The 14,531-nt window shown below is 40.6% G+C and overlaps 1 protein-coding gene across 4 annotated transcripts in view; it reads left to right on the top strand.

The window, feature by feature from the left end:
* Positions 1-10,092, top strand: part of mlxip (MLX interacting protein) — a 39,775-nt gene extending 29,683 nt beyond the window's left edge. For all 4 annotated transcript variants that reach the window (XM_020490014.2, XM_020490012.2, XM_020490013.2 and 1 more), the window contains exons 8-17: positions 207-301; positions 457-1,066; positions 1,465-1,571; positions 1,684-1,756; positions 2,041-2,156; positions 2,323-2,430; positions 2,714-2,841; positions 3,617-3,740; positions 6,135-6,264; positions 7,080-10,092. In XM_020490014.2, the coding sequence (XP_020345603.1) occupies positions 207-301; positions 457-1,066; positions 1,465-1,571; positions 1,684-1,756; positions 2,041-2,156; positions 2,323-2,430; positions 2,714-2,841; positions 3,617-3,740; positions 6,135-6,264; positions 7,080-7,201 (1,613 nt within the window). In that variant the 3' untranslated portion in view covers positions 7,202-10,092. The remainder of the gene's footprint in view (positions 1-206; positions 302-456; positions 1,067-1,464; positions 1,572-1,683; positions 1,757-2,040; positions 2,157-2,322; positions 2,431-2,713; positions 2,842-3,616; positions 3,741-6,134; positions 6,265-7,079) is intronic.
* The last annotated feature ends 4,439 nt before the right edge of the window (positions 10,093-14,531 follow it).

Here is a 14,531-nt window from a genome sequence, read left to right as displayed (position 1 = left end):
TGCAAGCGCCATAGGCCACCGATTTTGTGACGAAAAAACACAAAAATCATTCATGTACTGCTTTGTGCTCCAAATCATTGTATGAAGTCTTCCTAACCTCTTAGTCCCATGCAGTTGACTGTAGGATATGCCACCTGCTATATTAACACTTATGTTGGTGGAGTGGATGTTATACTAATTTTAACTAACCTAGAGACTTCTCCCAGACTTATTTCACAGCCTCCGTCAGCCCATCTTCCCCCCTGCTTCCCTCACTGCCTCATCCGTCACTCCTCTACCCAGCAGCAGCTCTCAATCCCAGGTAAAACCCTAGACCCAGTCACTGTGAACCTCAGCCCTAACATACCCCCAGACCTAACACACTCCTGCCTTTATTCTTAGATGTTTTCACATAATTTGACTAACTGATAACATTATAAATGTGCTTTCTTTTCTCCTGTCCTTGTGACTTGACAGGGCCAGCTTCTCTCTTCCATGCACCTCTCAGCTGACCTACCGTCCATCAGTCATGACCACAGACTCGTCTCCCCAGCCCCCCTGCCTATCTCCTCCCTCATGGCCAATCAAACCAGTGGGACCGATGAAGGTTCCTCCTATGTACAGAACTACATGCCTCTATTCACTGCGCCAGTGCCCCCCAGTGGTCAGGCTGGAGGCTCCTCCCTCATGCAACCCTCAGCCCCTCCCACGATGCCACACACCCAGCCCTGCCAAGGTGCTGTCACAGCAACATCAGTAGCCCCCCCACCCCTGGACGATGCTACAAGCCTGGACGGTTCCCCACCCCCATCTGTCATCACACACACCGCCTCCTCCATTGTTACACCCAGTGAGGCTGCCACCACCTTCAGTCAGGGTTCTGAGCTCAGCTCCTTAACCCGGACTCCTCCACCACCACCACCCCCCCTCCAGCCCCTGGCACCCTCACCTGCCATCCCCCTCCAACACCCCCAGACTTTCGCCCTGCCCAGACCCATCCAGCCTTCTTGCTCCAGCAAAAAGACATGCCATGTGCAAAGGATAGTTCCTGCCAACCCCATCCCCTCATCTCACCTCATCCTTACAAGTGAGTTATCACATCCCAAACTATTTCATTATTGATGGATGAGAATGGTGTATTGATTTTAATATTGAATGTAATATTGGTTTAATGCATGCCTAGCAGGTGCTACTCCCAAAACACTACCATTTATTGAAGTGGGGGATTACTGCTTCACTAGAGAGCGATCTCATATTGTGATCACACCACAAGGTGGCAATACTGTTTGTCATTTTTATAGTCAGTCACTATTGTAATGAAAAACACTGAATGAAACCTAGTCAATATTTGCAAGCAATTGAGCCCAGATGATCCTAGCAAAGATCATCGATGACATCCAAGCTCAATATTAGAGATGAAATAAATGAGAAAAAATCAGCATTTATTCTGTGACGGTTGTAATGTCAAATATTTTGCTGTCTCAGCCCCCTTCCCAGGGCATACCAGTGCAGTGATTGTTACTCCAACTCCCCTGAAAGCAGACGTGGTTCCCTCAACTGGCGTGGTCATCGCCTCCTCAAGCCTATCAAGGGTAAGACAGTGTCTGCTCTGAAGGGCCTGCCTTACTTTACACTGAACCCAGTTTTATGTTAGTTCGTTTTCATTTAATTTGTGTTTTATTTCTTCCCAACCCTCTCTCTCAGGCTCCTGGATTTCATATCCTTCCACAGACTCCGAAGTCACCCCAGCTCATTATCAATAAAGAGGACTGTACTGGTGAGTGACATACGCCAAGCCCTTACTTTTTCTGTTGTATGTACACTAACCTCAGTCAAGTGTCAGAGGGTACGTTCCTCCTGTCTAACCTAAGCTATCGATCTAATAACTTTACATGCCATACAGGATGTGGCATGGTAACACATTCATACACATTGTTTTGGAATGTTTAGAGCACTTCTGCTTTCCATAACATTATTGATTTGTCTTTGTGAGTTGGTGCTCACTGGTGTAGCAGTCTTTGTGATGGTTTTTGGCAACTCTGGATCATCTGTCTCTCCCAGGGCATGAGGAGCGTGGCTCAGGTCAGGGGTCCCCGTGTGGGTCAGAGCAGGTCTCCAGTCCTAAGTCTCCCCTCAGCAGCAACAGCACAGCCCTCTCTAAGAACGAGTCCAACCAGGTATCATCAGCCCACATGCCTGTCTGCTTCTCTCTCTGTGTGTTTCTTTGACTGTGTATAATTTCAGCTTTTTCAGGCAGGTCCGGTGCTGAGGGTGCCTGCTGTAGAAGCGTTGTGGACACTGATCATTGTGATGATACTTGTCTCTCCTCCCTATCTGTTCCAGAGCCGTAGGGTGACCCACATCACTGCTGAACAGAAGAGGCGCTTTAACATCAACATTGGCTTCAAAACACTGAGCAGCCTGGTTCCCACTCTCAAGTCCCAGTCCAATGTAAAGCCATTATCTGTCTGTCATCAACATACTCATATCTTCCAAATCTAACTTTTGATGGCTTTTATTTAAAGTTCAGTTCAGAAGCATTGTATATGCACATCCTGTTATTTTCAGGTGCAGGGTACAAATAGTAAAGTAATGAAAGAAAGATGGATACCATCACACTGTTGAATGTTCCAACATGCAACCCAAAGCTTTTATTTAAACTATAAAAAAAATATATATATTTTGACATGACCTTCCCAATATCGCCACCCATTCTTGTTGTGTTTAATACCAGATCAGTAACGCTGGCACGCTGCAGAAGACCGTTGACTACATTGCGAAGCTGCAGCAGGAGAGGCAGCAAATGCAGGAAGAGACCAAGAGGCTACGGGAGGAGATTGAGGAGATCAATGCCTCCATAAAGTACGTACTGCCTCACTGTTATCTGTTATTACTCTCCTCTGAGGAGACGAGTTCATGAAACATTTTCATTATTGGTACACAGTCACATGTAGGGTGTCCAATCAAAAACGCATCTTTTAACCAATGGGAAAAATATGTTAATTGTATATATAGTCCTCTAAGAAAACCAATGGTCCAAACCCCACGTCTCTTATTGTAATCCATTCAAAAGTTATTGGAGTGTGTACCCTTGCAGGGTGGCCAGAATTGAGGTGAATAAATTAACGGAGGCCAGAGAAAAATAGTGGTAAAAAATTGCTGTTATTTCTCAAAGATTTCTCACAAAACAAGCGTGTCTCTGTGAAATGTCAACGGAGCACTGAACCTATACCAAGTCTTTTATATTTCATTTGGCTCGTGTCAATGCTAATTTAGTTTTTTTCGACCTGTGGAAACAACTTTGAAGAACGGCCACAAAATGTCAAATCCTCACGTTGTTCAGAGAAACCTGCACAGCTTTGTCAAGAGGTCATGGTTTGTTTTTGGATGTATTAGGTTGCAAAATCTGACTTTTTGGATATACTGTTAATGATATGCTAAAGACCCCACTGAATGATTCAGAACATGAATAATACTTTTTGTCTCTGTAAAATGTATTTTATAACATAAGGAAGTAAAATTTCATCACAAAAGTGCATCTGGGCAGAGTGGGTGTGCACCCTGCCATATGTGATGATACCATGTGTCAGTATACATTACATAGTAATCTGATCTGTATGTTATTGCTGTGCCACAGTGTGTGTCAGGAGCAGCTGCCTGCTACTGGAGTGCCTATCACACGCCACCGCTTCGACCACATGCGGGAGAAGTTTGATGAGTATGTGAAGAGCCGCACACTTCAGAACTGGAAGTTTTGGATTGTATCCTTTTACCCTTATCCTTTGTCATAATATAAGATTCAATCAGGCTACTTTTAATATTATGCTTGTTCATTTTATTTAGATCAGATGGCTAGATAAGATGCTCTATATCAGCAAAGAAGAGCCACCGTTTGACTGTTGGAAAGCACCCTAACCTCAGCTTTCAGACTTGTGAAATGTATAGAGTGTAGAGTGCAGTGCCTTCGAAAAGTATTCAGACCCCTTTACTTTTTCCACATTTGTTATGTTAGACTTATTCTAAAATTGTTTAAATAAATACAAATCCTCATCAATCTACACACAATACCCCATAATGACAAAGCTAAAACAGGTTTTTAGACATTTTTGCAAATCTATTAAAATAAAAGACAAATACATTATTTCCATCATTATTCAGACCCTTTGCCATGAGACTTGAAAATTAGCTCAGGTGCATCCTGTTTCTACAACTTGATTGGAGTCCACCTATGGTAAATTCAATTGATTGGACATGATTCGAAAAGGCACACACCTGTCTATATAAGGTCCCACAGTTGACAGTGCATGTCAGAGCAAAAATAAAGCCATGAAGTTTAAGGAATTGTCCGTTTAGCTCTAAGACAGGATTGTGTCGAGGCACAGAACTGGGGAAGGGTACCGAAAACTTTCTGCAGCATTGAAGATCCCCAAGAACACAGTGGACTCCATTCTTGAATGGAAGAAGTTTGGAACCACAAAGTTTCTTCCTAGAGCTGAACAATCAGGGGAGAAGGGCCTTGGTCAGGGAGGTGACCAAGACCCCGATGGTCACTCTGACAGAGCTCTAGAGATCCTCTGTGGAGATGGGAGAACCTTCCAGAAGGACAACCATCTCTGTAGCCATCCACTAATCAGGCCTTTATGGTAGAGTGTCCAGACGGAAGCCACTCCTCAGTAAAAGGCACATGACAGCCCGCTTGGAGTTTGCCAAAATGCACTTAAAGACTCAGACCATGAGAAACAAGATTCTCTGATCTGATGAAACAAAGATTGAACTCTGGCTTGAATGCCAAGTGTCACGCCTGGAGGACACCTGGTGCCATCCCTACGGTGACGCATGGTGGTGGCAGCATCATGCTGTGGGGATGTTTTTCAGCAGCAGGGACTGGGAGGCTAGTCAGGATTGAGGGAAAGATGAACTGAGCAGTACAGAGAGATCCTTGATAATAACCTGATCCAGAGCGCTCAGGACCTCCGACTGGGGCGAAGGTTTATCTTCCAGCAGGACAACGGCACTAAGCACACAGCCAAGACAACGCAGGAGTGGCAATGGGACAAGTCTCTGAATGTACTTGAGTGGCTCAGCCAGAGCCCGGACTTGAACCCGATCGAACATCTCTGGAGAGACCTGAAAATAGCTGTGCAGCGACGCTCCCCATCCAACCTGACAGAGCTTGAGAAGAATGGGAGAAACTCCCCAAATACAGGTGTGCCAAGCTTGTAGCGTCATACCCAAGAAGACTCGAGGTTGTAATTGCTGCCAAAGGTGATTCAACAAAGTACTGAGTAAAGGGTCTGAATACTTATGTAAATATGATATTTCATTTGTTTTTAAATGTACATTTGCAAAAATGTCTAGACCTGTTTTTGCTTTGTAATTATAGTGTATTGTGTTTAGATTGAGGGTCAAAAACTATTTAATACATTTTTAGAGATTTAAGGCTGTAACGTAACCAAATGTGGAGAAAGTCAAGGGGTCTGAATACTTTCCGAATGCTCTGTATGTATTAACATAGTCAAAAGTGTAGTATTTGATCCCATAATCCTACCACACAATGACTACATCAAGCTTGATAAACTTTTTGGATGCATTTGTACTTTGTTTTGGTTGTGTTTCAGATGATTTTGGCCCAATAGAAACCAATGGTAAATGAGATGTCATTTTGGAGTCAATGCAGTGCCCTAGAACTGCTGCGCCACTTGGGAGGCCCTAGTTTCTGAACACTTGTGATTGCTACCATTATTATGGATTATCCTGAATGAATTGTGAATAATGATGAGTGACTAAGTTTGAGGCACAAAGATCATACCCCCAAATACATGCTAACCTCTCACCATTACCAATAACAGGGGAGGTTAGCATTTTATATCTAGTGCTGCAATTTCCGATATGAATGAAAATACCCTCAAATTAAAGCTGATAGTCTGCATTTTAACCTCATAGTCATTGTATAATTTCAAATCCAAAGTGCTGGAGTACAGAACCAAAACAACAACATGTCACTATCCAAATACTTTTGGACCTAACTGAAGGACTGTTGTTCCATGAGCCATCTGAGTATATCTGTCTTGATTGTCAGTGAGAGAAAGGAATAGGATGCGAATTCAGATCTGTTTTCTCAATAGTGTGTTTGACCCTTGACCCACCATCCTTAGTTCAGCATCATCATTAAGCCCCTGTTTGAGTCCTTCAATGGGACGGTCTCCACCACAAGCAAAGGGGAGCTGTGCGAGACCACACTGCAATGGCTAGACTGTCACTGCTCCCTGCCTGTGCTGAGGCCCAGTAAGTAAACCCCACGCAGCACCCCAAACCTCTCTCACACACACACACATGTTGTTTTCAATTAAATGGTAGCTGTGTCAAAGTAGGAGAGTGAGGCTAATGATTCCATTGGCATTTCACTATGATTTTTACTTGAATGACTGTCTTTCTGTAGGTGTTAGATTGCATGTGTGACGTTATGCTATACTTCCTTCTTTAGAATGTATAAAAGTCCATTCCACCCCCAATGCTTTCTAAGGAAAGTTTGGTGTCATGGTGTCATGATCTGTCAACCTCTATCACCCACAATCTTTTCCTGTAATTTATTTACAAGAAAGAACACATTCAGTGTTTTTCTTGGCCAACATTTGTCTCCTGCACTCAGAGGAGCGATCTCATGATATGAGGGAGGGATGTTGACGTCAGAGATTATCTTCGCTGGAGACCGTTCATTTCACTAGGTTATATTACTACTGTCTGATTAGCATGCTGCAGGAAGTAGGATCCTGAAGAGTCAGCTACACAATCTGAAGCCCTACTGAGGCATGCTAGCTCCTTGTCTTCATCTTTGTTTCATTCCTCATATAAATGCATATTGTTATGCTTATTGCACATTTCATAAAACACAGATTAGACAGCTAGCACATGACTGTCTGTGGAGGGGTATGACATTTCTCACTCATCACTCATCACTTCACGATTCATTCATTCATGATTGTTTCATATATCATTTTATGGAGAGAAATTTAAAATTTGACATTGTTTTGTGTAACTTGTTGTCACACAAAATGTCAACTCTGATGAATGTATAGCTGATTGGTCTTTCTGTTGTCCAGTGGTCCTAAGCACTCTCCGGCAGCTCAGCACGAGCACATCTGTCCTTACTGACCCTAACCTGCTGCCTGAGGAAGCCACCCAGGCTGTCACCAACACCCACAGGCACTCTGCAGACTCCTAGCCGCACCCTCAGGAGAGAGGAAGCGGAATAAGGGTTCAGATCGAGGGCATGGTCATAGTACTCTCTAGTAGAGCCCGCCACTGAGGGCCCCTACCACAAACTCCTCTAACCTCCCCAGATTGAAAAACACCTTGAAACAATTGTATGGAAAAGCACCAGCACTAGTTTGCCTTAAAGGTAATCCAAAGAGGTTACTCTGTCTTCCACCCTATCCATTACCATTCAGAACAGGACATGATGTGCGTGACCTTATCCAGCCCACTGACCTATCATTCCTATACATCGACTGGGCTTTGCTGTCAACAACCCAGGCTTGGTGCATTACTTTGGAGGATTGATACACACAACCTATGGAACAACTTTACAGCATCTTTTGAACACAGCAATAATGTGGGTGCTTATATTTGTCCTATTTCACATATGTACAAGTGTGTATTATACACATGTGTGAATTGGAATTGTGTTTTTTGCGTATCCCAACTCCCCCTGGGACACCCTCTGAGAGTGGGGTCATGGCCATGTTCAGCCATTATAAAAGGCGACCCTGGAGCAATTAGGATTACGTGCCTTGCTCAGATTTTTTTCACCTTGTTGGCTCAGGAACTCGATCTAGCAACCTTTCAGTTACTGGCCCAGAGCTTGAACCGCTAGGCGACCTGCTGCCCTTGTTGCTCTTTTGTTAATGTAACCTTCAACACTGCTGACAGGGGAACTACCAGCTTGTTTTCAGGCTCAATTCCGCAGACAAATAACATGGCGCTTCAACCATTTAGCATACTTGCTCATTTTTGTTGTATCTTTTTGTTTTATTCAGCTCTTAAATGATTTAAGGTATAAGATGGCCTATGAACTGTCTTAAAAGGGAAATATCTCTTGAAGGAGTTGAGTGAGATTCAGTTGGTTCTGTTGTTTACTCTGTATGACGATGAGTGTGGATACACTGAGCTTGCCATCAAAAAGCCTATAAAACAAACCAAAAGCTTAGCATTGATTGGCAGCATGCTTTGAGTACCATGAAAGCCTTCAACAGTAACTATTTGCTACTGGTCTTTCATTCTCATCATTCAGCTCATATGCATCTGGTGGGAGGGAGGGTGTCCCAGTCCTTTGTGGACAGACGTCCTGGGTATTCTACCCTTTTCTTGGGGGCTTGTACTGAATCATACCAGAAGTCTAATATCCTCAGATAATGTTAAGCCAAGGGTTATCCATGGAATAATATTCACCTTTCACTTAAGGAAAATGCAGTTTTACGGAATGGACCCTGAGTGGTCCGAAGACCAAATGCGAAGCACTTGGGGGGCACACTACACTCACTGTACATTTAACATCATACGCTGCAGCCTACCTTCCATTCAGTCAATTAAACAAAGAAACAAAGTTGTGTTATAAGAGCATTCAAACATTATGTGGTGAATGTTGCTATTTTCTTCTTGTTCCGCTAAGGGAGGCGCTGGTGAGTGTTTATGCTGTACCCTTTCACCAAACAAACACATTTAGCATACATTAAGCTGAAGACAAGCGACAGCCATAAGCATACAGGTTATATAAGCATACATAGCGTATGTATGTTCTATATTTGTTTCTCATAATCAAGCTAGCCTTTCAAAGATGCATGTCTCTCCTAGTTCAGATCTTATTTGTAAAAGATGCAACTTTTATAGGCCATATTGAAATTAATATAGGAACGTAAATTTTACACCCCTCTCCTTTATTAGTCTTGGAAACACCAACCTACGTTGTCACATTGTGGGAGGCATCCCATCTGTCTAGAGAGACTACTCCTTTATGAGAAATGCACCCCAGAACGGTACATGCATGGATACTGTATTACTGTTGCAGTGTGATATTTTGGGTCTTATTTTTTTGTTTGTTATGTCTTAGCACATTTTGTGTAATCTCTCCTCAGGAAGTCTAATGATTTTTCTGTATTTATTACTTGATGCACAACAACAGTTTACTTTGAATGATGTCAAATCTAGCAGCATTGGTTGTTTATTTCATGAATGTATATTTTATGGGGGTTTTATAGTGTGCTTTTTGAGAGGCCTTAAGACATGTCTTAACTGTGATCACTTAATTTTTGCACCCTTTACCCGATGACTGGGGACTATTATTGTTACAGATCAAGATTCTGAGCCCCACATGTACATTATTGTCCAAATCAGACAGCATTAGGGCTAATCACAGCTAACATTCATCTAACGTCATTCAGATCAAACGTTTTATTTCTGTTCCATTCTAAGGGAATTGGAGCTATGCAAATACTCAAAGGGCAAGGGCAGATGGATGTCATGATGATTTAAACTTGTTTTGTTTGCAAAGCAGTTACTATGTGGAAAATATTCCTCTGTCAAGAAAGTATTAACAATTTTGTCTAAGGAAGATTTCATTTATGAGATTACTTTTTAGAAGTCCTTGTCTGTTTGTTCCCTCTGAGAAGTTAGTGTTGTAAATATTTTCTTTCTTGTAGTAAAGAAAATAGTTTTTTTTCCTACATGGTTTGTGTTTTTCTTGTGTACTGTGTTTTGGGTAACCTTAATATCCTACTTTCTTACGTTCCCGATGGCACATCACAAGTCTAGGAAGTATGTCAAACGGTACAATTTCCAGAAACATTTTTAATGAATGGAACATAGTATTTTTTTGCATATTACTTAATGTGTATCAGGTACAATACATGGCATTTCCAACAATTGGTAACATTCTTGTATGACACAAATGATAACATAATGATACAGCCAATTCTTTGACAAAAAAACAGTATTTTCAATGTGACCCGGAACCAAATATGAGTGTTCAATTGATAAGACACTGACCAGTACACACTGATGAATAAATAAATGTCATAAATAAATATGAATTATTAATAAAGCTAGACTTCAAGTAGGCATATTGTATATTACTCTGTTCCTTTAATCAACCATTGTGTGTAAAGGGTGAGAAGCCTCTTCACAAACATAAGAGTTTCGTGGTGGTCGTTCACATCAAAAGGGAGTTGGCACACTTCTTGGCAGTCTTGTTGGTTGCACATCCAGGATTTCAGGTCTTTGATATGTTGACAGGCCTCATTGAGTCCATTGATCACCCTCTTTTCCATGTTCAGTTTGGCAGCTTCACTCATATAACAAAGAAAGGCAGAAAGATGTTTTCCGGTGATCTTCTCGTTCATCTTCGGCTCCTGGATCCAGCCTACCTGGTTGGGCCCAGTATGGGGGGGAAGAATCCCGGGCTGGTTCTAGTAGAATATGAAAGAGAAATGAAAGTCATTTTCTACTGTTAAAAGGCTCTACAGTGTCAATATAATCATCATTGATTGCATGTATGATGAAGGCAATGATTTACAGTTAATCAGTGCTAATGTTGTTTGCTTTTCTTTATAGAGTTCTAGTTTCATTAACCTTTTAACACTCAGGAAAAGGCTCCTAAACATACCAAGTAGTCCAACTCTTTTTGTCCATGACGCAACATCATATATGTTGCCATCTGTGTCCATTGGAAGGCTGCTACTTGTGATGTAAGGCACAGGAACAGGTAAAACACTGAAAGAGGGCACTCAAGTTAGTCTCCAACACAACCCATATCTGACCTGTAAGTTTATCATCGAAATGCTATTGGTCCTTAAAAGACCATGAATATTTCTACTATAGTCACTTACACTACCCATGTTATCTTCACTATAAGATCAAACAATATTGTGCAATGTTTTGTCTAAGAGACCGCAGATTACATCTTTACTGAGTGTCTCCAATATATAAATTCCTCTCAAGCAAAACATATTGTTAAAAATAAACATTGAGTTCTCACCACCACAGAGTCCCATGTCAAATAGTTGTGTAGATCTGGTCAAAGTGGCAAAGGCCTTTGCTTATAAATGTGCAGGTTGAGATAAAGATCATCCAATATGCTTTCTTTCCTCTTTCTTTCGAAAATGCATATTGAAATTGATTTATTGTCATTTTTTTGTTATTGTGTGAGTAATCACTACTCCCATTGAGAGTAAATGAGATGTGTAATTTGATCAACTTGAGTGTCAGATGTTGGGGCTTCCCTGACATTCACCAGATATCGGGGCTGTCCTGATTCAAAATGTAGTCGTAGGAATAACATACTTGGCACAGGCTTTCTGAAAACTCAAATCTCACACACAGATTTAGTAAATATGTCCCTGTGGAGAAATATCAGTGATTGTGAATCATTTCGTAAGTGCAAAGGTTGAGTGATCGTTTATGGAATATATACAGTGCCTTCGGAGAGAGTTCAGACCCCTTGATTTTTTCCACATTTTGTTACATTACAGCCTTATTCTAAAATAGATTTAAAAAATAAAGAATCCTCATCAGTCTACACACAATACCCCATAATGACAAAGCAAAAAAAGGGTTTTTAGAAATGTTTGCACATTTATTAAAAATAAACATAAATACCTTTATTTACATAAGTGTTCAGATCCTTTGCTCAGGTCCATCCTGTTTCCATTGATCATCCTTGAGATATTTCTACAAATTGATTTGAGACCACTTGTGGCAGATTCAATTAATTGGATATGATTTGGAAAGGCGCCTGTCTACTGTAAATAAGGTCCCACAGTTGACAGTGCATATCAGGGCAAAAACCAATAAATTGTCCATAGAGCTCCGAGGCAGGATTGTGTTGAGGCACAGATCTGGGGGAAAAAATGTCTGCAGCATTGAAGGTCCCCAAGAACACAGTGGCCTCCATCATTCTGCAGCATTGAAGGTCACCAAGAACACAGTGGCCTCCATCATTCTGCAGCATTGAAGGTCCCCAAGAACATTCCCGACGGCACGTCACAAGTCTAGGAAGCATGTCAATGGAAGGCCTATACCCTTAAAGTACTGTGAATAAACCTAATTCACATCCCAGAATGCAAATTGGGGAAATGCAAATAAATGTATGTATTAATAAATGTAATTAATACATTCCCATTAAATAGACTGTAAGGTATGGAATGAGATATTCACATTGTTGCTGGTACTTGAGTCTACAAACTATTGTGCAATTATTCTGGCATAAATAGGACTATTTTGCAATATTTCACTAATGTGGTTCCAGTTTTCACAACCAGTAGAACTGGTATGTTCAGAATTCAAACTATGCCTTTTCGTCTAGAATGTCCCGGACAGTATGAAGCCATACTACTTATTCAACATTATAACCCTAAACAACCCCAAACCAACCCTTGCCTTCACAGTCATATCTGGATCACATTGTGCTAATAAGTTTTTGAACTTCTTATAGCCTATTTACATTTTTTATTGAACCTTTTTAATTAACTAGGCAAGTCAGTTAAGAACAAATTCTTATTTACAATGACGGCCTACCCTAGTCAACCTGTTTCTTGCTTAAGTTGATCATATTTCATTTTTCTAAATGTGAAAACCTATGGCTATCTATATTGCGTTTTTCCTTTAAGTAATTCAACCCTTCAGATACAAAATTATTAAATTGGGAACACATATGGCCTTTCCTTTGAATAAAAGAAAATGTATTTATTTTGCACACAACATGCAAGAGCAGCATGACAGTCAAATGGTTTGTGAACAAATGGACTATGGGTTTTAAAATGAGTTTTAATAAAAAAACTCTGGGGAAAACCTTATGCAGCCGCTGCTCCCCTGTGCACTTAACTGGACCTTTTTGAACGGAGTACAGGGAGGTCAAATGAACAGCATCATTTACTATAGGTTCATGAACAAATAAATAAATATGCTATGTAAGCAAGTGAAAAAGTAATACATATATGAATTAATAAATAGATTGAAATGAATGAATAAATAAATATATCAAGTTTATCATTTATCCTCCAAAGAACAAGACTAGTCTAAGGACGCTTGTTGTGTTTTGTAGTATCCCTTCAGCCACTTGTAGACGTTATCAAGGATTTTGTAACCCATTAGTTTCCTTTTGTATGAACTGTCCCCTGGCTTCTCCAGATCTAGTTTCACACAGTTTTGATTATCCATGGCTGCTATGACCTGGCTCCTGATGACTTCAGTCTGAGATATGAATCTCTCTGAGTCTCCAGTCAAATCATCTCGCTGAATCATTTGTTTCAGTTGTCTAAGGTATCCATTGATGGCACAGGAGGATCTAACGGCAGAGACACTCGTCACAGGCAGAATGATGTCTGTAATGGTCAAATTTAGTTGTGGGTCTTCTCCCTGGAAATTGCTGTTCACCTAATGAGAAGATACATTTTGGATTTAAGCACCATTTTACAGTCTTTCTTTTTCAGAGTTTATGTTTTCTTTCTTGTTTAATCATTTTACCGAATATTATGTACAGGCCTAAGCTCTTTCCATTATTTCACTTTTACACAATATAATAACCATGTCCATAGTTCATATTTCTTGAACTGCATTGTTGGTTAAGGGCTTGTAAGTAAGCATTTCACGGTAAGGTCTACCTACACCTGTTGTATTAAGCGCATGTGACAAATAACATTTGATGTCCACTACTTACATATTCTTTAAGCAGGTGTTGTGTTCGAGATGCAAGCCAGTTCAGAGTTTTGGATTTTGCAGCTTTTTTCAGGTGATTTTGGCCCATTGGTCTTGAGGCAGTGCTGACGATCAACAATGTTGCAATGAAAGATATTGGTAGTCCTAAACAAAACTCACATAGAAAGATACCTGTTCAACAATGAGGTAAATCAAATAACTATGAAAATCCTAATGCATTCCTTTTTGGAATAGATTTGACTGACTACTAGAAACGGGTGAACATTTGATGTCACTCTTTGCATGGCTTGTCCATTTTAATGATTTAAAAAAAATCTGAATCCACTTCCACATATCCTACCAAATCAGGATTTTAGAGACATTTTGTAAAGTCTATGAATTGCCCATGAATACTCTCTTAGATGAGTTATTTTTTTTCTTTGTATAAAAAATATGAAAAATAAACATTTTGTTTGCGGCAACTATATTACTGTGGTGTTAAGTGTCTTACCTCGAGTGAGATGCATGGCACAGGTTTCTGAAGATGTGTTAATGAGTGCTTGTCTAGTGATGTCTGACACTTTTTGAATTAATGAGACTAATTTCTATTTCAAACATGGAAATGTACCTACATGGAATTTTTTAGTTTTTTAGTTTCTGACTCCAATCCCATAATCTACTAAGCAATCTTGTAGTAATTTTTCCTACCGCAGCGTAGTGTTTACTAGCAGACTTTGGTTTGCAAGTGGAAGGTATCACTAGGTTACTACTTTCCTCCATGATCACTGCAAATGTGATGTTGATGAATCAAGTGATCAAACCAATGAGCATGGTTGAATAGGAATAACTTTGCATGCATTGCAAAT

This window comes from Oncorhynchus kisutch, linkage group LG8, assembly GCF_002021735.2.
Source record: "Oncorhynchus kisutch isolate 150728-3 linkage group LG8, Okis_V2, whole genome shotgun sequence".
NCBI lineage: Eukaryota > Metazoa > Chordata > Actinopteri > Salmoniformes > Salmonidae > Oncorhynchus > Oncorhynchus kisutch.
Note: the sequence above shows the minus strand (reverse complement) of the source record. Positions and strands in the feature narration are given on the sequence as shown.